This window comes from Notolabrus celidotus, chromosome 18 (assembly GCF_009762535.1).
Source record: "Notolabrus celidotus isolate fNotCel1 chromosome 18, fNotCel1.pri, whole genome shotgun sequence".
Lineage (NCBI taxonomy): Eukaryota > Metazoa > Chordata > Actinopteri > Labriformes > Labridae > Notolabrus > Notolabrus celidotus.
In genome coordinates, this window is record NC_048289.1 from 24,145,954 (window position 1) to 24,167,262 (window position 21,309).

A 21,309-nucleotide genomic window follows, 5' to 3' on the forward strand; every position below is an offset into this window, starting at 1 on the left:
ATGTTATGTTAGCACTCAGCATGTTTGTGCTGCCCCCTGGTGGCCATTAAGTCGGCTTGTCACTGCACAGTGTTTGATTGTCCTTATCACAGAGAAAAAAAGATGTCATTGGTCAGTTTTACCCATTTCCATAAACTCCAGATTAGAATTTTGCAAGAATTCAAGCCAGAGATTAATATTAGGTTTCATAAATGTTGAAAAAGGAACATTTTTTAATCAGGACCACATCAGAAAATTGCCTAAATTTACAACATCTGTTTCTGAATTGAAACCTGACGTTCTGTTTGATTTGTGTAAAAGGAAATGTCAGGTTTAAACGCAGCCATGTTGAGTTTTGTCAACACAATCACAACAACCTGCCAGCTCCACTTTGCTGACAAAAACAAACCCCAGCTGAGCATTGTTCTGCAAACTTTTAATGAGACAAAACTTGAAACAATAAATACAAGAAATCTGGATAAATAAATATTCTGCTTTTTAAGCATTGCCTTCCTTTTCAGTAACAGTTCTTTGACTAAAGACGAACAGCAGTAAGAAAACAGGCTTAGAAAAAACGTATCCATGGCAAAACAGAGTGAACGAGGAGGAGAGAGTCCCAGACGAGATGAGTCCTGCACTTTGTGTTCCAGTAGATTCTCCATCAAGTGTCTGAATGTGTGAGATGTTTACTTCAAGTCTAGGACACAGACCTCAACAAGTCAAAATAAAGATTGATCATTTACTAATTTAAGAGTCGTAGGATCATAACTCTGTAAGGAAAGGATTTATTAACCAGCTATAACTCCTTCCTTTGTCGTGTTGTTCCACAGCAGGCTGAACACTGAGTGTTCCTGAGGTCAGACACATTTTAACTGTTGTGAACAGAGGGGAGTGCAGTCATACAGCACTGCAGGAGGAGTGTTTAAAAGAAGATCAAGAGTCTGACTGTAGAGAAGAAGGTGCTGGTATTGAACAAAAGAGAAGAAGAGCTCCCCCGTGACAGGTCCGTGTGTTTCAGGTCCACAAAAAGTCAATGTGTCCTCCTCAGTGGCTCTACAGACCCTTCAGAGTCGACACCTTTTTCTTCCGGGCAGCCAGCATCTCGTAGAACGGGTCCTTGCTGATGGCGGCTCTGCAGGTTGGAGATGAAGGAGAGTTAGGACACACGACTTAAATTAAATCTGCAGCATCATCATCATACATCATAAAGAGGGTTTAAGAGTTTAAAATAGTCTCACTTGATGCTGCTCATCCACTCTTCCTTCTCCTCTACGGTCGGAGCAGAGATCCTGTAAAAAGTGTGGTTCCCCTCGACCACCCGGCCGTCTGCCTCCGTCTTACAGGCTTTGATCACCTGGTCTTTGTGGTCTGGGATGTAGAGCTCAAAGCAGTTCTGAGGGAGAGAAGAGCAACAAAGGGGGAAAATAGCTGAGTGCTGGGTTCTTTGAGAACATAAATAGATTTCCCAACAGTCACAGGTGTTCAAGAGAATCTGAAAACAAACAGAATTAAACTTCTATCAAAGCAAGTACATGAGATCTGTCTGCAAAAGTTGCCAAATACATACAGGATGAAAACTGTTTAACCAATGTGTTACTTTTTGAATAAACTAACTTGGGTTTGGTTTTGGGTTTTTTCTGAAATATTTTGAATAAATTCATGCTGTTGATCCCCTCAGCACGTTCTTGTTTTATGTTAATTTTCACATGTGTATGCTGGGTTTGTTTTGCCTCCAGATGTTTATTATTTTTCACTAGTTTTAGAAAACCTTTGCAGATATTTATGAGTTCTGGCCTCCAGATGGTTCTTGTTTTGTGGTACTTCTGGAAAATTCCATGAATATGTATGCTGTGTTTTTGTCTGGAGGAGGTTATACTACCCAGCTGTGTTAAATGCTTTATTCTGATTGCTGAAAACTCCATGAAAACTGTGATTAATCAATCCGGCTAAAGGAGTCCAGCATATTTCCCCTCTGCCTGTTGACACTGTGGCAAAAATGCTAGTTTCTGTTAGCATTCTGTGGATTCGCATTGTCGTGCTGATCACCCCTGATACACATACTCACCATACACTTTCCTCTACTTGTTTAAAGCTAGTAATTAGTGCTGTTTTTTCCCCGTAGTTTTTTAATGTTGATTTGAAATAACTAAGATCTGTCATCCCCCCCTTGCTAACCTTACCGCCTACTAACTTAAAATACAAACACTTTGGCAGAAAGCCTTGGTCAAAGGATTATTTCATCAATCTGAAAATGATTTATGTTTACAGTTTTTACAAAATAGTCCCAGTGATGGACTCCTATCTGCCTGTTGCGGTCGATTTAACGCGAAACTGTCCTCATTCACTTATCACCTTTAAAAAATAAGGAGGTGAATGTCACAACCATAGACTGTATATAAAATGGACGTCATCTTGCTCGGCTCGAAGTGAGGCTGCCACAAAAACTGCTCCCCCTAGTGGCTGGCTGCAGTATAGGTCAAAAACTCCCTCTCTCCTATTCATTTGAATGGGGCTGCAGTCAAACTTTAAAAAATAAATAAACGTCGTACGAATGTTTCTCACATCCGTTAGCTGTGGGGATATGTAGTTAGTATATTACTGTTTTGTGTTCAAGGCCTCTTTTTTCTGAAAAGTTTCTTTTTCGTTAGTTATTACAGATTAAAAAAACGGGGTTTTATTTCTGGGTTTACTTTGATTGACAGCTGCCGTAGAGAGAAACTCTGTGGGACCTTGGGACGGCACACTGTAGGGCGGAGCTTGTTACCGTTGGAAACACACAAATTCCCTACTGACTCTGGCTGCAGAAAATGTACAAGATGGCAGCGTTCTGGAACAGGATATTTTGGCTTCAAAACCGTACACATTTAAAGAGTAGACGCCGCATTGACCGCTTCTACCTATTGGCGCTGACGAGCCGTGGGGCCGCCATCTTGGCCCGGTCACCCGCTCCACTCAGTGTAATCTGTTCTGCAGGCGCAATTAAGTGTCAGCGCATTTAATCAATCATAACTCGCTGAATACTAAACTGATTTTAATGCGGGGGGGTTTTCTGCAAACGTCATACATGTAGGTATGATACAGGACACATGGTTCGGCGTATTTCAATATTCATATTGGGCTTAACAGTACTATTTTGCCGCACAGTGCTCTGGCATCTTGAAGTCTCTGCTGCTTCAGTTTTCGTTTACAGGTAGGATCATGGGTAGGATGACCGGACCAAGATGGCGGCCGTATTTCTTGCGCCCCAGCAGCCAATGCGGCGTCTACTCTTTATATGTCTATGTTCAAAACCATACAATGGGAAAAGGCGGAGCGACGCTGTCCATTATATACATAGTTTATGGTCACAACCTTTGACCCTGCTGCTATCATCACCACCGCTCATGGTTTAAGCTTCTTTGTAGAGATCTGTAACTTAGAGTCTCACTCACTGGCTCTGCTGCTGTTGCTAATATTGCTGGACTGGATCCAATATGAAAATGTCCTTAACCTGATGATTTAGCATTCACCCAACAGTCTATAGTGTCAACAAGCAGAAGCAAAATATGCCGGATCTCTTTTCCCCGGATTGATTTGACATGACGTGTGATTGGTTTGCCTCTGGTTTTGCTCATGTGAGTGAAAGTTAATAACCGTTGTCAAGGGGTTGTGACCAATCAGAATCAAGCATCTTGCACAACCTGAAGATCAGTAAGAAAGCCGGGTAGTAAAACTGAGTTAATGACCTGTTATTATATACGATATATATGGCAGACAGAGAAGGAAGAGTTTACCGGTTTCTTTGAGTCATCGACTTCTCTGATACTCAGATTCTCCAGTGGAATGATTCCCCGAGGTTCTTTATCCTTATGAAGACAGCACAGAGAGAATACAGAGCAAGGTGAGAGGTTCAATATGTTACTTTAGCTGTATGTGAAGTCTTTCTCAGATATCTCTTCTTATGCTTTAAACAGGAATACTTACAGTGGTGTATTCAAAGTAGTAGAGGCAGTTATCTGTGAGAATGAACCAGCGTCTCTTCCAGGTTTTTACTCGTCCGCCTGAGGAGAGATTACAGGGTCAGACTCAGAGTAGAAGTAAATCCTGGACTCTATAAGACAGCAGGGACACAGCAGCACACTGACGCACAGATCAGCTGGTTAAACTGAGGGACTAAAGCTCTGTGGCAAAGGTTAGAAACAGATGTGGAACAGCTTTTATTTTCACATCTGGGTTCACAGCGTACAGCGCAGGGTGAAAGCAGACACTGGTTTGTCTTTATGTTGGATATAATGTAACGTGAAGGTGAAAGCAAAGAGCCAGCACGAGTCAAAAAGCAGTGCAGGGGAGAAGCAAAGCAGTGGATTAGAGCTGGGGACTTTAAAAGGTACATACCTCCTGGAGTCAAAACACATGGAACACAAACAAAAAAGATAAAGGTCAACAAAACAGAATGACAACACAATACTTCCTCTAATGAACACAAGTTTGTACTCTTCATGTGTTAGTGTTGAGACTGTCCTCTAGAGGGCGCTCCAGCTCACAGTGGAGAGCTGATCCTCACTGAGTAAAATAGACTTACAGTAGATTTGGACATACCGAGTTTGAGCAGCCATCCCTCTCTGTCGGGGTTGAAGAAGGTGTGTGTGAGGTCGTTCCCATCATCCTCTGGGATCTTAAAGGGTTCATTCTTGATGCTGTCATACAGGTTCTACAGAGAAGGTTGGGTGAGAAAATTGAAACATATTAATGCAGGGAGGATAACTCAGGCGGAGTGACAGATCACATGTTTGATCACATGGGACAGTTGGTTTAGTACTACTGCGATCAGAGACTTGTGGTAGTACTTTTTCAGTGCACTTTGCTCCTGCCTTAATATATGACAGAAGACAGAGTGATGAAGTTGTGTAAAAAGCTTAAATTTGATGTCTTCAGACACTAAACTGTCCTCACCCTGAGTAGATCCTCCGGCAGATCTCCTCCGTCGTTGATCCCTCGGTTCATCGCCGTGAATCTCTGAACCGATGGTTTGTCCTTCACGTTGGGGTTGTGTAGACTGGTGTTCAGCATGATCACAGCGAATGACAACACGTAACACGTATCTGAAAAAAGAACAAAGTGTGTTTTTCAAGACCAAAAATGCAGATTTCTCGTCTTTCTTATTTACAGAACACGATGAATTTAAAACAACAGGAGCGTAATGTGTTTTATAAAGTTGTTTCATGTATGTTTCTAAGTTGTTTCTGATTGCTTGTGTTTGCCGTACCTGTGCTCTGAAACACTCCGGGGTTGCAGCGACAGTATCTCTGAGCGAACGCCTCCATCATGCGGTCGATCTTCTGAGCCTCGCCCGGCAGCCTGAAGCTCCACAGAAACTGCCTCAGGGCCTGGACCAAGTTCAGGTCTGTGAACTCGTGTAAGTCCAGGAAGGCGTGCAGAACCTCGATGTTAAAGTCATCTCTGCACGACACACGGCATCCCACACAAACCCACACGCCAACACGCAAACACGCACAGGAGAGGGAGGAAACATGAAAACAGGATCACAGAGTGAGAGCAGCTCACTGAGCTGGCATTTTAAACGTTTGGATAAGAACAGATTACTGGATCATCTACACTGCGCTTTTTAAACATGTCACAGTAGGAAAACCACAGGAGTCCATTTACTGTATTATATACAACAACACTAGTTCAATGAGAGCCTGGTTTGTACATCATTTTAAACTAAGGTTGGAGTTCATTGGTTAAAAGCATGTTAAGAGCTGCACCAACTGAAGCAGTTCCTCTAAAGTGATGAGGTGAAACTTAAAGCTCCAGTAAGGAATTTTTAACAGATAATGAAGAGGGATGGGCATTTCAAGTCAAAATACTACTCCATAATTATTAAGATATGATATGATGCAACACTATGTGATGAGGTGCAGTGAAGTACAGTATGATACTATAGGATGAGATACGACACATTTGAATGCCCCCTTGAGGGAAATTTGTCAGTGTGGACTACATGCCAAGAGGCCATGATGAATCCTCAGGTCTCTGTGGTGCTACCATACACACACACACACAGAGTCACATACTGACTCTGCTTTTCCACTAAACCAGGTTTTTTAAATGATTTAGCGTGGACTTCAGCCTTTAACCTAACAGAGAACTTGTGTATCGCAAATGCAGCAGTGAGCAGGTACTGTAGGCGGAGTCCTGAGGACATGCTACATTCAAATTCATGCTAGTTTTCCGTGACTACCAACCCTAGCTTTAAGGTGATTCAGTTTGAAGGCTCGTCATCACGATGACTCACCTCTCCCCAAGGTAGTCGCCAATAGCCGTCTTGTTAAGCCCCTCCCCCTTATAGAGGAATTGGGCGATGTCATCGCTGGTGTTTTTCAGGAGGGAGCTGTCAATCAAGAAGCGAATTCCCTGAGAGAGACGTGCAGAGGAACACAAGCAGTCAGTAAAAACACTTTGTCTGATCTTCTTTGAAAGATCAGAGCAGGGATTTAAAAAAGTCTAAACATTTTCTGGTTTATAGATGGTTTGGATTTTGGGGATTTGAACCGTTGGTTTGCTAAAGATGACATTTGACATGGACTTTGGGAATAGGGAGTCTCCTTTTCTATATTTTCAGAGGGTTTTATAGTGTAAAGTGTGAAATGTAGGGGAATGAGCATTTTATCGAAAAAGAATTAGTCATTTGCAGTCCTACACTAACCTGTTACCTGTACAAGAGTCTGATACACTCACCTTCTTTGGGTCCATGTTGAACTTCTTTCGGCCCATGGCCATCTGTTTGTTCCTCTGCATACTTTTCCTAAGAATACAAGAAAGCACAAAAATTAAGACACACGCTCACTTCTGTTATTTCCACAAAGCACACTTATGACATCTGTTTATTGATTGATCAGTTTGTCAGGTTTGTTAGTGACAAAAACAGAAAGCACGGACACTGTACCACTTGTAATCAATCAATCATATGGCATGATACTTCATTAACTCAACAATCATCAAAACAAATGTTTGCCAGATTAATCAATAATGTAAAGAACTTTTTGTTAAACTCTGTAGGAAGGATTTTTCAGGTCATTCTGCTAGCTTTCCACTAGGGGTGCACTTTCTATAAACCAATGACTGAGTTGGTCACATTCGCCCACATAGAAAAAGTTGTTGAAAGATACTTCACCTCTCTTCAGTCTGGCCCAGGCTTTCGATCTCTATGGTCACCTCTGCTATCTCATCCTTCAGCCGCTGAGAGCAAGAAAACGAGACCAGAGTGGGATGAAACAGAACGAGAGAAGCAAAGAGAAAAGAAAGATCAGTCAGTCATTTTGAGCACAGAAGCTGCATTGAAAGAACAGCAGACGCATACATGTGCTATTCCTGTGACGTCCGACCCTTCACATAAACCTCTGCAGATGCTTTGATCTCACAGTCAGCGCCATGCTTTACACACTGTCGTCTGCTCCAGCTACGTCTCTGTCAAGCCTCCAGACACGCAGTTCTACCAGACAAGATGACCCAGAAAAAGAACCCTAAACATGCAGACGTGATTCACTCTCTCGGTCCGTCTCTTTCTTCTTCTCTGCAGGAGTTTTTCGTGGAACAGCCGCCCTCTGCAGAAAATCCTCTCTGGGATCTGAAGCACCTGTTCTGGGGTCAATGCAGACCACCCTTTCCCCTGATTCTCTCTCCCCTGTGCTGACCCAGATTTACCCTGCCTGCTCCCACCCCCCCCCCCCCCCCCCCCCCCCCCCCCCCCCCCCCTTCGTGACTCCCTACCCCGGTCTATTGAGAGCTGCACTGGAGGGGAGACGGGTGTATGTAGGATCAAAGACTTTGACTGGCTTAGTTGGGCTGCTCCACACACAGCTCAGAGGTTATGAGTGGAAAGAACAGAGGAGAGAAACAGACGGAGAGAAACACTGAAGCCAGCAGAAAAGATAATGAAGGGAGATAATTATAGAAGAGGAGGAGACGCAGACGAGGCCGGAGTTATAATCACAGTCAGTGTGTGTGTAAAAAACAGGTAAACAAAGTAAATGACTGCACTTCTCTGGATTCCTCCATGGGGGTTTCCATGGTTACCCTCCCACATAAACAAGCAGCATCGTCTGACTCCATTACTGGAATATTTCATGGCTCGTTACCCATTAGCCCCCCAGGGTGAGACCTGACGGGGTTTAGAGGAGGAAAGCGCTGAGCGAGAGTCGACCTCAGTAATAAACTCCATCAATCTCCTCGCACAGTGTTGCTGCCCCGAGGCCACGTTTGTGTTTCATGTAGTTTTATTCGTGTTCTTGGTTTTTTTTTTTTACTCCCATTTCACGTTGAAGATGGTGTTTGATAACATTTTAATCTAATTCAAATCATTAAAACTAAAACTTTCATTTAATAAGGAAATGAAACATCTTTAAGTTATTAAACGAGTCATGTCACAGAACACCACAGAGATTCTTCTGGATGTGTCGGTGTAGGTTCGTCAGGCGATACTGTGAGTAGGGCTGGGCGATAATTCAATAACGATAGTTATTGTGATAGAATTTGTCTCAATATAAATATAATAAATGTTTAATAAATATTTGATATATTGAAAACTTTTAATTACACCCCCCAACCACTGGAAAGGGAGGGAGCGCTAATGAGCCTTAAACACTAGTTGCCACCAAGCGGCAACCTCCGGTCTAAAAATATGAGTCTAATGCGGAAGTGCTAAAAACTGCAGATCATTGAGCATTTGCTTGAGGCTGGCTGCAGAAACACCGGAAACCACATAGACATGAACGGGAAAAAGACGATCTTTGCAGCATTAATTAACATGTTTACAGCCTGGTTCAAAAAACAGCTTGGCCCTACGAAGCTAATTTCTCTATCAGCACACACTGTACGGGGGGTGAATTTTCCAGTATTTTCCCAGTCTCATTTTCCAAATGACAGAAATCCGTCGTGGCGACAGAAAACTTTAATCCATGCGGGCAGAGGGCACAGAGAGGTGGAGGGAGGAGGAAGACCTGAGGGAGCGAGAGGGGGTGACAATGTGGAGGAGATCGGACAGATACAGTGTAATAAGTGTAAAGGTACACCTTCCCTCATGCTATGAGTGCCTCTTCAATCAGGAGGGAGCATTGACCGTTGTTAATCAAGTTTCTTTGAAAACTCCCGTAAGATGAGAGCTGAAGTTTGAGAAGAAGGAAGTTGAAGCTGCTGAAGTGTTGCTGGTGAGTTAAAAGATGGTTGCTTCAAAGCCCTGCTAAAAAGAGCCGGCAAAGACGGACTCGCAGCCGACTGCAGAGATAAGGACAGTATGGTTTGTCCATTTTTCTCTTCAGGTCTGAAGGTACGCTTGTTTAGTTGCAGACGCTGTGTGCCACTTTGAGCTGTCGTGTGGCAATAATGACTTTTATTGTTCATGTTTACTTCCCTCTCTTCTCCTTTGTTCCAAAGAGTTGCCTTTGAGGGTATGCAGTTTCACTTCTTCTGCTCTTTCATTGTCGTTTTGCAGTAAATGTCAATTCAGGTCTGATCATGAGAATAATGCAAGCTTTGCTGCTCGTCTCGCAAAACAAATACACCCTGATAAAGCGCTGACACAGACAGTCCTGCTAATTTACTAAAGGTTGTAGGGGGGACTGAGGTGTAGGGGGTGAACCTGTCCCTGCAGGCGGAGGGAGGTGGAGGAAACACACACATACACACACAAGGCCCAACCCCCTTATACATCTTGCACCCCACACAAAGAGGATCATCCATCGTGAATGTGTACAGTAACGCTCCAGTGGTCATATGCCCATACCCCCCAAGCCCTCCCAGCACACACACACACACACACACACAAATACACATGCATGCACACACACACCTCCCTGGACACTCTGGTCTAGACGTAGAGGTACAAAATCTGCTCAAGGACACAGAGCAGAGAGACCAGCGTGAACAATGAGAGGGTCAGACAAAGAGGAAAGACTGCGCACAATGCACCAGAAGATTCTTTCATTGCTGCTACTTCCTGAAACATTTGCATTTCAAGGAATTAAAGGACAAGTTCACACTTTATCAAGCATGTGGATATTAAAAAACACAATGCTGGTTCTTTGAAGAAAACTCACAGTTTCTACTGAGAGAACAAAAAGCCTGAAAAGTGTGTGTGTGCGTGTGTGCATGTGTGCGTGTGTGCGTGTGTGCGTGTGTGTGTGTGTGTGTGTGTGTTTTTACTTGTATGTCGTGCAGCAGCTCTTGTTTTCTGCGGCGGATGCTCTCCAGCTCCTGTCTCTCCTCTGGACTGAGGTCATCGGGCACTGAGAGGAGAAACACACACACAGAGAGAGCACTCAGATACAAAGATCAAATAATCGCTCCCACACACACACACACACACACACACACACACACACACACACACACACACACACACACACACACACACACACACACACACACACACACACACTCACACACTCACACACTCACACAAACAATAGATATACTACATAACACTCACACACTCACACACTCACACACTCACACACTCACACACTTACACAAACAATAGATATACTACATAACACTCACACAAAAAAGAAGAGGAGTGACCTGAGAGTCCCACTGCTCTGGGTCACTATGGCAACACAAAATTTGATCATTCAGAGTACCCCCAGCATCCAAAGCCCAGAGTGGAGGATGAAATTAAACCCCTTTGTCTCACACACACACACACACACACACACATCACACACACATATACATATGAACAAGCTGAAACATGATGATGTTGGTCATAATACAAAAGCAAAGACATTAGTAAGGAGGAGGAATCAAACCTACGATGAAACACTTTCATTTTAGACGTCTTAAAACGGCGAGATTCACATTTGCGTGGAGAGATTATAAATTATAAGCACAGGCTGAATCCAACGCCATCAAAATGCCATCAAATGAATCCTTGATCCTGATTGGTCAAAACCCCACAACACAGTTTTTAATTCTTTACACACATCATATCTACTCACTTCACAGAAATAGTGAATTTTCATCTCCTCCTGTTGACACTGTGGCAAAATGTTGGTTTGTCTTTTACAGTGATGATGTGCGCTTCACGTTGGGGACTTTCTCACCCTGTAAGGATTCTAATTTGCATAACCACACGATGACTACACATCATCCCTTACTTTTAGCCCCGCCCTTGGGGAAAGTTTTTCTTCATGATGAAGGATTGATAACAAAAACAAATGTAGGCGATAGAAGTTTAGAACCAAACTCTCACAAGAACGAAGGAAGACAGACATCGAAGTCTACATCACTGGTACAGCTTTATAAAACTGACAGAGTGCTGACTAGGAATAAATAACGTTCCAGACTCCAGCTGATATGGACGTGCTGGACTCCAGTGACAACAGCTGCTACTACTACTACTCATCTCGCTCTCTCTTATTCTCCTCTATCCCTCTTTCCAACACCAACTAAGTCTCAGCAGATGTGTGTCTAACATGAGTCTGGTTCTGCTCGAGGTTTCTGCCTGTTAAAGGAAGTTTGTCCTCGCCACTGTAACTTGCTAAACACTGCGAGGTGTAATGCTCATGGTGGATTAAGATGAAATAATTCTGAGTCTTATCCTGTCTTGATGTTGGGTCCCTGTTAATAATTTAACATAGAGTATGGACTAGACCTGCTGTTTGTAAAAGCGTCTTGAGATCATTTTTGTTGTGATTTGGCATTAAACAAATATTGATTGATTGATAAATGCGTCCAATACGCCAGTTGGTCATATGGTTTATATGTGCCCCACATACAGAGGCAACAGTCCTTGTTGCAGTGGTTTCTGGTTCGACTCCCAATCAAAATCCTTTGCTGAATATCATCACCTACTCTCTGCTCCCCCAACATGTCCTGTCTTAAAATGTAACTTTAAAAAATATATACAAACAAGAACACTCAAAGTATCCAAGATATTAAGGCAGATAAAGTCCAGTATGGTAAATAAAACACTGCATTAAAGCTGTTTAAAGTACTGCTTCTCATTAAAAGTCGATTATTAGCCTTAAAAACACAGACAGCAAAACAGACATGTCTTAACTTCAGAATGAATGGAGACAACAGGAGTAGAGATGTTGAAAATAAAGTCTGCTCTTCATAAATCAAAAATATTGTTCTCCAATCTTCCAACAAAAAAAACGGGTAGTTTGTAATAACTTACTGTATCTGTGAAGCTCATATAGCCACCCCGCTTTGCATCTTTTACTAACCCTCAGTAGAACACGAACAAGTGTCGTCTCTGATAGGAAGGAAGCTCAACAGCCCACACCAAATCTGCACAGGAGCGATAAGATGAGGAGTGAAATATCAACCTGTTCGTCACACACTTTGTGGTTTTTCTCGAGAAAACTTGAGCAACACATGAGAACCAGAGAGGTTCACTTCACGACATACGAAAGCGAGAGAACACAGCATGTGTGTTTCCGTGCTGGTCTCTATAGTTTCATATGACAATTTAAAAAAATCACTACACTACTACGTACAGCACACATTCTCAGACTGTTCCAAAACATTTCAACCCATTAGCCGACGACAAGCTGGTATATTCATCAGGCTCTATTTATATCGTTTTTTAATATAACTATACAAACATGATTATACAACCAATGTATACATACTCAACGGAGCCTAGATTTTGTTGCCAGTCCTCCTGATGATGCTTTCTTTCACAAGTCCATCAAATTGTCAGTACACTACACAATACACAAAAAAAACACTAAGTCCCTTCTCTTTTTGGTAGCAATCCTTTAAAGTAGGGGATTTTTAGGGAGGTGAAATAATATGACTGGAACTTGATTTAGACTTTCGTTCCCTGAGGTGAACAAAGTCCCCTGGGAAAGTTCCTGCGGTGGAGACTTAGCTTGAGAAGACAATAAAGAAAAAAAAAAAAGGAAGTGTTATCATTTGAGGATTTTTTTGTTCAAAGTAACTTAAAATACTAATACGAACTTTATCAGCATTAATCACGCCACAAAGTGTTTTAGTTCTACAGGTAGAGCTGGGCGATTTTGAATAAGATGTTGTCACTATACAATGTTTCATATCAGTTGATTGCAATAATTATCACGACAAATATCAAATCATTATTTCATTTACTTTTAAAGTTAGATTTTTGGTCCTGAGTGAAAGTTGAAGAAATCAGACATTTTGTTAGCTTGTGTCTGGGAATTTGTTTTCTGATAAACATCTTGAATCCTTCATTTTTGACGGTGCTTACAGGAAGCTGGTCTTATGTGTGGGAAAAAAAAAATTATGTGAAGCTTTAATTTGAAGATTCTTATTTCTCTCAGGTTGAGGTGATTTGGTTTAAATTTACAACAAAGAAATATCAAATTGTTTACTGTGTATCAGTTTATAGAGTATTGTTTGGAGCAGTGACTCCCCTTTAAAGTTACTAAGGGTTATCGGCAGAGTGTTATTATTTCCCACAGTGCAGTGAATGCATCACGTTTATTCAGTGTTCAGTTATACTAAGGTCATTGTGGACATTAAGGCGATTTTTGTCGCAGCATTCTCAGTTGAAAATAGTTCAACTGGAACACCGCCGCACTCATCAACGTCAATTCTTGATCACCGAGCAATCAGAATCAAGAAGGGGCGGGACTTCTACAATCATCTTTGTCAACACAATGGCGGAGGTCCGTGCGGAGGAGAAAAGTTACCACACTCGTTTTTAAAGATTTGACTTCCTGGTTTAAAGCTGCTGCTGATGCTCTGACACGATCTCCTTCAATATGTTTTACAGTCTCATGTTAAAATGCCGTTGAATGAAAGCATGTATGAAGCATACAGAGCATTTTAAAATAGAAATGAAGGGACGCAGAAGTGCCGACGTGACACGTTACCCAGCAACAGTAAACTCAGAAAATGAGGTCGCGGGCGCTACCGGAGCAAAAAAAGCCAGCAGTGGACACGCCGCCTTATCGTGTCTGAAATGAACAGGTTTAAATATATCTCATTTTTATAGGACATTTGAAATCTGTATTGAGGAAAATTATTTCAAGATAATTATCGTTATCGCATTATCGCTCAGCCCTACTTTACAGGTGTATATTTGTTTTGTCATTCATATTGAAGACCGTATATTTAAAAATGTATTGTATAAAAACAGCATCATCATGAGTTAAAAGCTCCAGAAAGAGGACCTCTCTTTATTTAACAATTTAAAGACTTTCTCGAGACATGTCGCCGAATTAAGGGAGGTCTAAGTTGGCGTGACAGGTGCCACAGTCTTTGATGCTATCACTTACATACTACAGAACTGCACTCACTCATCACACGCGAACACACACTCCTTGCCTATGGAGAACGGTGTAAGTAGGCCGGAGGACGAGAATAAACTCCCATTGTGAGCAGAGAGGCAGTGAAACTGGCATTCAAGCTTACTTCCTCTCTCTGCTCTTTCATCGAGAGGAAATTTGAGGACTGTTTTTTATGACGCCTCATGAAACATATAGTCCCATCTCTTCAGACATAAACAGAACACACACATTCTGACGTAAATAACAACATGCCTCTCTGAGCTCCCGAACCAGCTGCTCTGCATAGTCCGCAGGTCACCAAGTGTGTGTTTGTGTTGGCACGTAACGGGACACCTTGCCATAGCATTGCTGTGGATGACCGGCTGCTATAGACAAACCAACACACTCGGGCCTGAAGTTCACGCTCTATCCTGCTACTTCCACTCTCTGGTTTGAAAGTTATGCAACAAAATACGTCCTGTGCAGCAGACACAATGACATACAAAGATACGAAAACCACATGTACATGTTGCCGGCGTTTCCTGCTTTCTCAAGAAGACGTGACGACACACACGCACTCATCCAGATAAGTTTTTGCAAAACAGCTCAAATGCAGAAGTTCTGATGACGCACTGAACACCTACACATTTGTATCATAATTCTGAGACTCATACCAGAATAAGCTTCTGTCTGATGACTGTTCTCACTTCTGCTCTCAATGGTCCCTGTGCAGCTAAACACACACAGTTTTATGGTGTTTATTCAGTAGTTTGATTCTTGCTCCAGTTATCTTTATAGCTCCAGCTTCATTCAGTAATTCCAGAGTAAAAAAATAAATGCAGTTTGCTGCAGTCCAGTCTGCTGTCTCCAGTGCCACAAAAATAATCCAGTGCTGCCCAAGCTCTCCAATCCCAATCTTGTGGTCCTCCGCTCCAGCCTCCCTGCTCCGCTTTAATCCTCAGGCACTCATTCCAGCAGAGGGGAGACAGGAGGGGAGCTGCTAAATGAGGACGTGTGTGTGTGTGAGGGGAAAACCCTTGAACTCTCATCTCTCTCCCCCATCGCGCCCCCTCCCCCTGTCCATCTTGACTCCTCCCTCCCTCCCTGTAAAGAATACATCACAAACACAGGCTCCCCCACGTGGACACCTGTGCCCGAAAGGGAGAGAGAGAGAGAGAGAGAGAGGGAAAGGATGGGGAGGCGCAGTTTGTAGAGGGTGTATTAGACATTGGATTGACTCACCTCTCCTGGACACCAGTCAAAACCAATACGCAACAAAGGATGAATAACTAAACAACAACTTCTGTTCTGGATAAAATCCTTCTTAAACACGCATACATGAAACAGCTTTGTGTTTGTGTCTATGCAGCCTGTTTAAGCTTGGACTGTTATTGTCCTGGGAGGTAACACTTTTCCTTCTTGAAGTAAAGCTTTAACAGAGCCAAATCAAATTTATTTTAACCACAGAGCTCCACCAAATCTCTACCAGCTGGTCTGTGATTGGCCGGTACTTGTTTCCTCAAAGATGCTTTTTGCTGTGGTAGCTTTCATTGCAGAGTCGTGCAGAGTACTTATTTACAGAGTTACAAGAGGCTCTTTTGTCTCCTGTGTAGTTAGTTTTTTTTTAGTAAGCCGTAACCAAGATCTTTTCCTAAATTTAACCAAGTGGTAGTGATTAGGGATGCACCAAAATGCAAATTGGGGAAACGAGGAAACCAAGGCCGAAAACCAAAACACCGAAATAAATTATTATGCCAATTATTAGTAGGGAGACCGGGGACAGTTGTAACATGGGTCAGTTGTAACACTCGGCCAAAAATGCCCTTTTCGGCTTTCGGCCGAAAGACTTTTACCACCAAAACAACTCGACCGAAACAGAATTCTGCGGCCAGTACGTGCTTGTCTGGATAAGGGCCAACATGTCTGCATCCATTATTCCTTTAATTGCAGCACTAAAGCGTCTTCTAAGCAAAGAGGTTGAGACGGACCACGGAGTGAAAACAATGAAAAGTCCACACAGAGTCTGTCGGCACACGTTTCTCTGAGATCTATTCGGATCCTCTGCACTTCATTGCAACTGTACTTGATCTGCGTTATAAAGATCATTACCTGGATGTGGGCATGCACGCTCATTGTCTGATATGTTCAATAAGATCTTTGATTTTAGTGAGGTTAGCACACAGTCATAGCCATAAATGCAATGGTAGGGGAGACCGGGGACAGTTGTAACATTTTTTACATTTCTGTCTATAACTTTGAGCTCTTTTAACCCAGTGTGTTCAAACTAGCTGCAACTAAACTGAGCATGTGCAGAGTGAATCAGGTGGTTCCTAGCTTGTTCCTGACTGGAGCAAGTGCAAGTGTTAGAACTGACCCGTGTAACAACCAAGCGGCAACCTCTGGTCTCAAACTATGAAGCCAATTCAAAAAAGACGTTCTTTGCAGCATTAATAAACATGTTTACAGCCTGGTTCAAAAACACGGCTTGGCTCTACGTAGCTAATTTTCTATCAGCACACACTGTATGGGGGTTGAATTTTTTTCTAACGCGATGGTTCAGTAGATATTAAGATTACGAGTTTTTGCCCAAATAAGGACATGACTGACTTGACTCCCGGATGGGAACACATAGCTGTTGGCTAGGAGGCTCAAACTCCGCCTCTTTACATCACACTATGCCTGGTTGAGTTCAGCATTTCCAATATGGCTGCCGCCGTCGATTGGCTTCAAAACAGCGCTCAGGAACAGATGGGTGACGTCACAGATACTACATCCATTATTTAAACAGTATATGGTTACAACTCTCCCCGGTCTCCCTACTTATAATTGGCATAATAATGTATTTCGGTGTTTCGGTTTTCGGCCTTGGTTTCCTCATTTTCGGTTCTCGGTTACGGCCAAGAATTTTCATTCCGCTGCATCCCTAATTTATACTAGGTATTGATCTAAAGCTGATTAATTTAAAAGGGATTAATAATACAGCTTAAAAACTTGTCCCTCAAACTAAATGGTTGGCTGCAATGGAAATGGTATTCATATCAGATTACTTACAATTCGAAGCATTTTAAATCACACGCTTGGCCAGCAGGATGCCAGCATCGCTCATTCAGTGTGAATAGAAAACTGGTAAAACAGAAAGGCTTCCAAACAGCTTTATATACGATATGTCTTCATAAGGATATCTGTCTTGAAAGTAAGTGGTGCATTCATTTAGTTGAATCCACATAAGTATAAATAAATTAAAACAAACAATCTAAATTTAAAACAAAAAAACACATGCCAATGAACACCACAAACCCAATAAATAAGTAAGATATGAGGACACAGCTATCTAAAATGAGATTCTGTTTTAACCACTAGCATGGCAGCTGACCCAGGACCCGAGGCTAAGCAGTTTGGTCATGACGGGTAAATAATCTTTGCTTTCAGATTGAGAGATTCAGAGTCTGGCACTGTTTACCGAGCAACCATTCCCCTGTTCACAAGGCGTTAATTGTCTGTCTAAATGTCCCCTGGCCCGAGGAGAACAAGCTGAACAGAGTGATATAATGGGGTGGTTCTGGTGAAATCCCTGGTGACTGATCATATTCACACAAGAACAAACTGTCCTTTTACACAGGCAAAGAAAAATAACTTTGACAGAAAGAGGATGTTTCTGATAACTTGCTCTCTGTGGGTGAAGTATATCTCAGGTCAGAGAAAGCAGACTGGACCGCCAGTTTGGAGCAAAGCTTAGAAATAATTAAGAAGTCACTGTGCTATAGTGGAAGTGCTAATATTACCTACTTGACAGTGGCTACCACACCTATAAAACAAATGTATATTTGTTTGTCCCCTTTATTAGCTTCCCCCCTGACTGAACGGGCCATCTTATTGTAGAAACATCTGTTAATCTGCTTACACAGGTTTTTCCTTCCTGAAAGAATAAAGCACATCCTGTTGGGCTGGCTCAAACTGTCAGAGGAAACACATCAGATGTAAAGAGATTTGGATTTACAACCCAAGCTAGGATTGTTGTGTTTTTTTTAATGGTAAATTCTCCTTTTCTGGTAGTCACACTGCAAAAAGCCAGCCTTCAGAAACAAGAAAAAGTATACAAAAATTGGGGGAATATTACTTAAACTAAGCAAAATGATCTGCCAACAGAACAAGAAAACTTGGCTTGTCAAGACTTTCCAAAACAAGTAAAAATATCTAACCTCAATCCACCCAGAAATACCTTCAAATTAGTGTATTTTCACTTATAACAAGTGCATTTTTCTTGATAGAAATAAAAAAAAATGAGACTTCTTTTCTCAATATGTTAAAAAATATTCTTAAATTAAGTAAATACTAATGCCATTATCTTTTTTTGTTTTTTTTTGTTATTTTGGGGGGCTTTTTCACCTCTTATTTGTAGAGGAGAGGACAGAGGATAGTGCAGTAAAGTGGTAGAGAGTGGGGGAATGACATGCGGGAAAGAAGCCACAGGCTGGATCCGAACCCGTGCCAACCGCTTCATGGGCGCGCAACTTAACCAAATTAGGGGAAGTCCGCACCCTAGTGCCATTATGTTGACATAATTACATGCACTAGGCTTTAATTTGTTATTTATTTATTATAGGATAGCCCCTTGAGATTCAGCATCTCGTTTTCAAGGGGGTCCCAACAAAACAAAAAGCAAATTAATACACACAAAACAGTAAATCACAACAAACCCAAATACACAAACACAGACAGCTCTCCCTCACCCTTACTCACTCCTGGACCCACCCCACATTAACACACGTCAGAAACAGGAACAGCTTGAGTTTAAATGATAAAACAAATTTGATTTGAAGCAGTGGATGGAGGTGATGGATTTAAGAGAAGGGGGTAGATTATTCCAATCGAATGGGGCTTTGAATTCGAATGACCTGCGACCAATTTCGTTATGGATTCTGGGGACAATGAAGAAGGGATGTTGCATATGTCTGAGGGAATATGAAGATGAATATTGAATCAGGAACTCTTTTAGATAGGGCGGACAGTTAATAAGAATACATTTAAAAATTAACTGAAGCCAGTGAAGTTGTCTTCTTGTTTTAGGCTGAAGCCAATTAAGTGCTTCAAACATGAGGCAATGGTGTGTTCGTTATGGACACCATAAAACAAAGCGACAAAGAGAATTAAAAACAGTGTAACATTACATTACATTTCTTGAAACCAGCAAAGTTATACTAAAAATGTATTTACTTTTCTTGATGGAAAGACAAAAAGTAAGAATATATGTCTCATTATGTAGGATCATTTTCTGCCTTGTAATTTGGAAGAACTTATCTGAATGTAATTATTTCTGTTTGAAACTGTTTGAAATGTTAAATGTTTAAATATCAAGTGTCAGTTTACAGTTCTGTGCCAACTGTACTAATATATAGTAGTACATATTTTCTATTGTTTCATTTGGCTGTCATTTGTTTTTGTTTTGTTCTTGTCAAAGTCATGATTTCTTATTTCATGCTTGAAATAAGAAATTATGACTTTGAAAAAGCAGTTTTATTCTTGTGAGTGTTGATGAAACAGCTTTGTAACAGTTGATATTCTAGTTTCAAGCATGTATTACTCAATATAGGTCATGAAATCGCAGTAACAAGCTGTAATATCTTACTGAGATCATTTAGGACCAAAACACTCAAAACAAGTGAAACACTCTAACATAAAAATTGCTTAGTGAGATCTTATCAGGCAAAACATAAGCAAATTTCACCCTTATCTGAGATATTCATTCTTACTAAGATTCCAGTTTTTGCAGTGCACTTTTTCTAGTTTCCCTATAACCATGCACAACAGACATTGTCCAACTTTGGAGCCACAAGCTGGGACACTGAGAACAGAAGTGCATGCAGTCCAAAAGTGAACTAGTAATTTGAGGGCAATCCCTACATTTCACTCCAATAAAGGGCGTATTGATCGTATTTATAGACACATGGACTATAAAGTCCTGCACAGTAAGCACAAACCCCCATGAGGTCTGGCCTCAATCCAGATTAATAATAATGGATCTCTTGTGCCAGTTAATACAGCCTCAAATAGAGCTTTACCAGGAGTCAGATAAGGACTTGTTGCTTTCTCTGTGCAGGTTTAAAGGAGGACAAACTTCAACAAAGTGTGATTAAGACAACAGACGAGTGCGCACTTCAGTTAACCCGGGTGAGATAAAGTTACGTCAGTTCAGCAGCTCTCCTGGTTAGCTTCTAGGTTAGCTCCGTTCAACTACACACAAAGCGGCTCAGGGAAACTTACCAACTCCGTCTTCTGACTTCAAAACCATGTCTGAGCTGCTGAGGAACGACGGCCTCGGAAAGTTCTTCACTTTAGAGTAACTCCTGAGGTCGGAAGTGGAGAAAGTTCTCACTCAGGAACCGTTAGACCGGCAGTTGATGACAACTGTCTGCAGAGAGAGAGACAGCCGGTGCTGGAGCAGGATGACGTAGGCGTGGCTTTAACGGCAGCAGCCAATCAGAGAGCGAGTAAGTGAAGATAAACTTTACTATCTATCTATCTATCTATCTATCTATCTATCTATCTATCTATCTATCTATCTATCTATCTATCTATCTATCTATCTATCATCCTTTCTTTCTTTCTTTCTTTCTATCTATCTATCTATCTATCTATCTATCTATCTATCTATCTATCTATCTATCTATCTATCTATCTATCTATAATACATCTTTCTTTCTTTTTTCTTTCTATCTATCTATCTATCCATCTATCTATCTATCTATCTATCTAATCCATCCATCTATCTATCTATCTATCTATCTATCTATCTATCTATCTATCTATCTATCTATCTATCTATCCATCTATCTATCTATCTATCTATCTATCTATCTATCTATCTATCTATCTATCTATCTATCTATCTATCTATCTATCTATCTATCATCCTTCTTTCTTTCTTTCTTTCTTTCTTTCTTTCTTACCTACCTACCTACCTACCTAACCATCCATCCATCCTTATTTCTTCCTTTCTTTCCTTCTATCTATCTATCTATCTATCTATCTATCTATCTATCTATCTATCTATCTATCTATCTATCTATCTATCTATCTATCTATCTATCTA

The 21,309-nt window shown here is 41.5% G+C and overlaps 1 protein-coding gene across 2 annotated transcripts; it reads right to left on the reverse strand.

The window, feature by feature from the left end:
• Positions 1-394: 394 nt before the first annotated feature.
• On the reverse strand, positions 395-20,644 carry LOC117830053 (cytohesin-1). 2 transcript variants are annotated; one of them, XM_034707960.1, is made up of 12 exons: positions 20,481-20,644; positions 10,162-10,244; positions 7,136-7,200; positions 6,700-6,766; positions 6,257-6,375; positions 5,225-5,418; positions 4,912-5,060; positions 4,558-4,669; positions 3,943-4,019; positions 3,753-3,824; positions 1,218-1,372; positions 395-1,111 (listed from the first exon to the last, which is right to left on the reverse strand). In XM_034707960.1, exons 1-12 carry the CDS (start codon positions 20,506-20,508, stop codon positions 1,033-1,035), a joined length of 1,200 nt encoding a protein of 399 aa, XP_034563851.1. In that variant the 5' UTR covers positions 20,509-20,644; the 3' UTR covers positions 395-1,032. The 2 variants fall into 2 exon arrangements, with proteins under 2 accessions (XP_034563851.1, XP_034563852.1); XM_034707961.1 differs by lacking the exon at positions 20,481-20,644 and adding an exon at positions 12,140-12,159 and having other exon boundaries at positions 3,943-4,021; positions 4,557-4,669.
• Between the last annotated feature and the right edge of the window lie 665 nt (positions 20,645-21,309).

Excerpts from the sequence above, each read along its gene's own strand:
- LOC117830053 (XM_034707960.1), bottom strand. The coding sequence starts at position 20,508 with ATGGTTTTGAAGTCAGAAGACGGAGTTG. Across the intron at positions 1,373-3,752 it reads TCGATGACTCAAAGAAACCG|AACTGCTTTGAGCTCTACAT; the intron begins GTAAACTCTTCC and ends TCTCTCCCTCAG. Across the intron at positions 1,112-1,217 it reads GAGTGGATGAGCAGCATCAA|AGCCGCCATCAGCAAGGACC; the intron begins GTGAGACTATTT and ends TCCAACCTGCAG.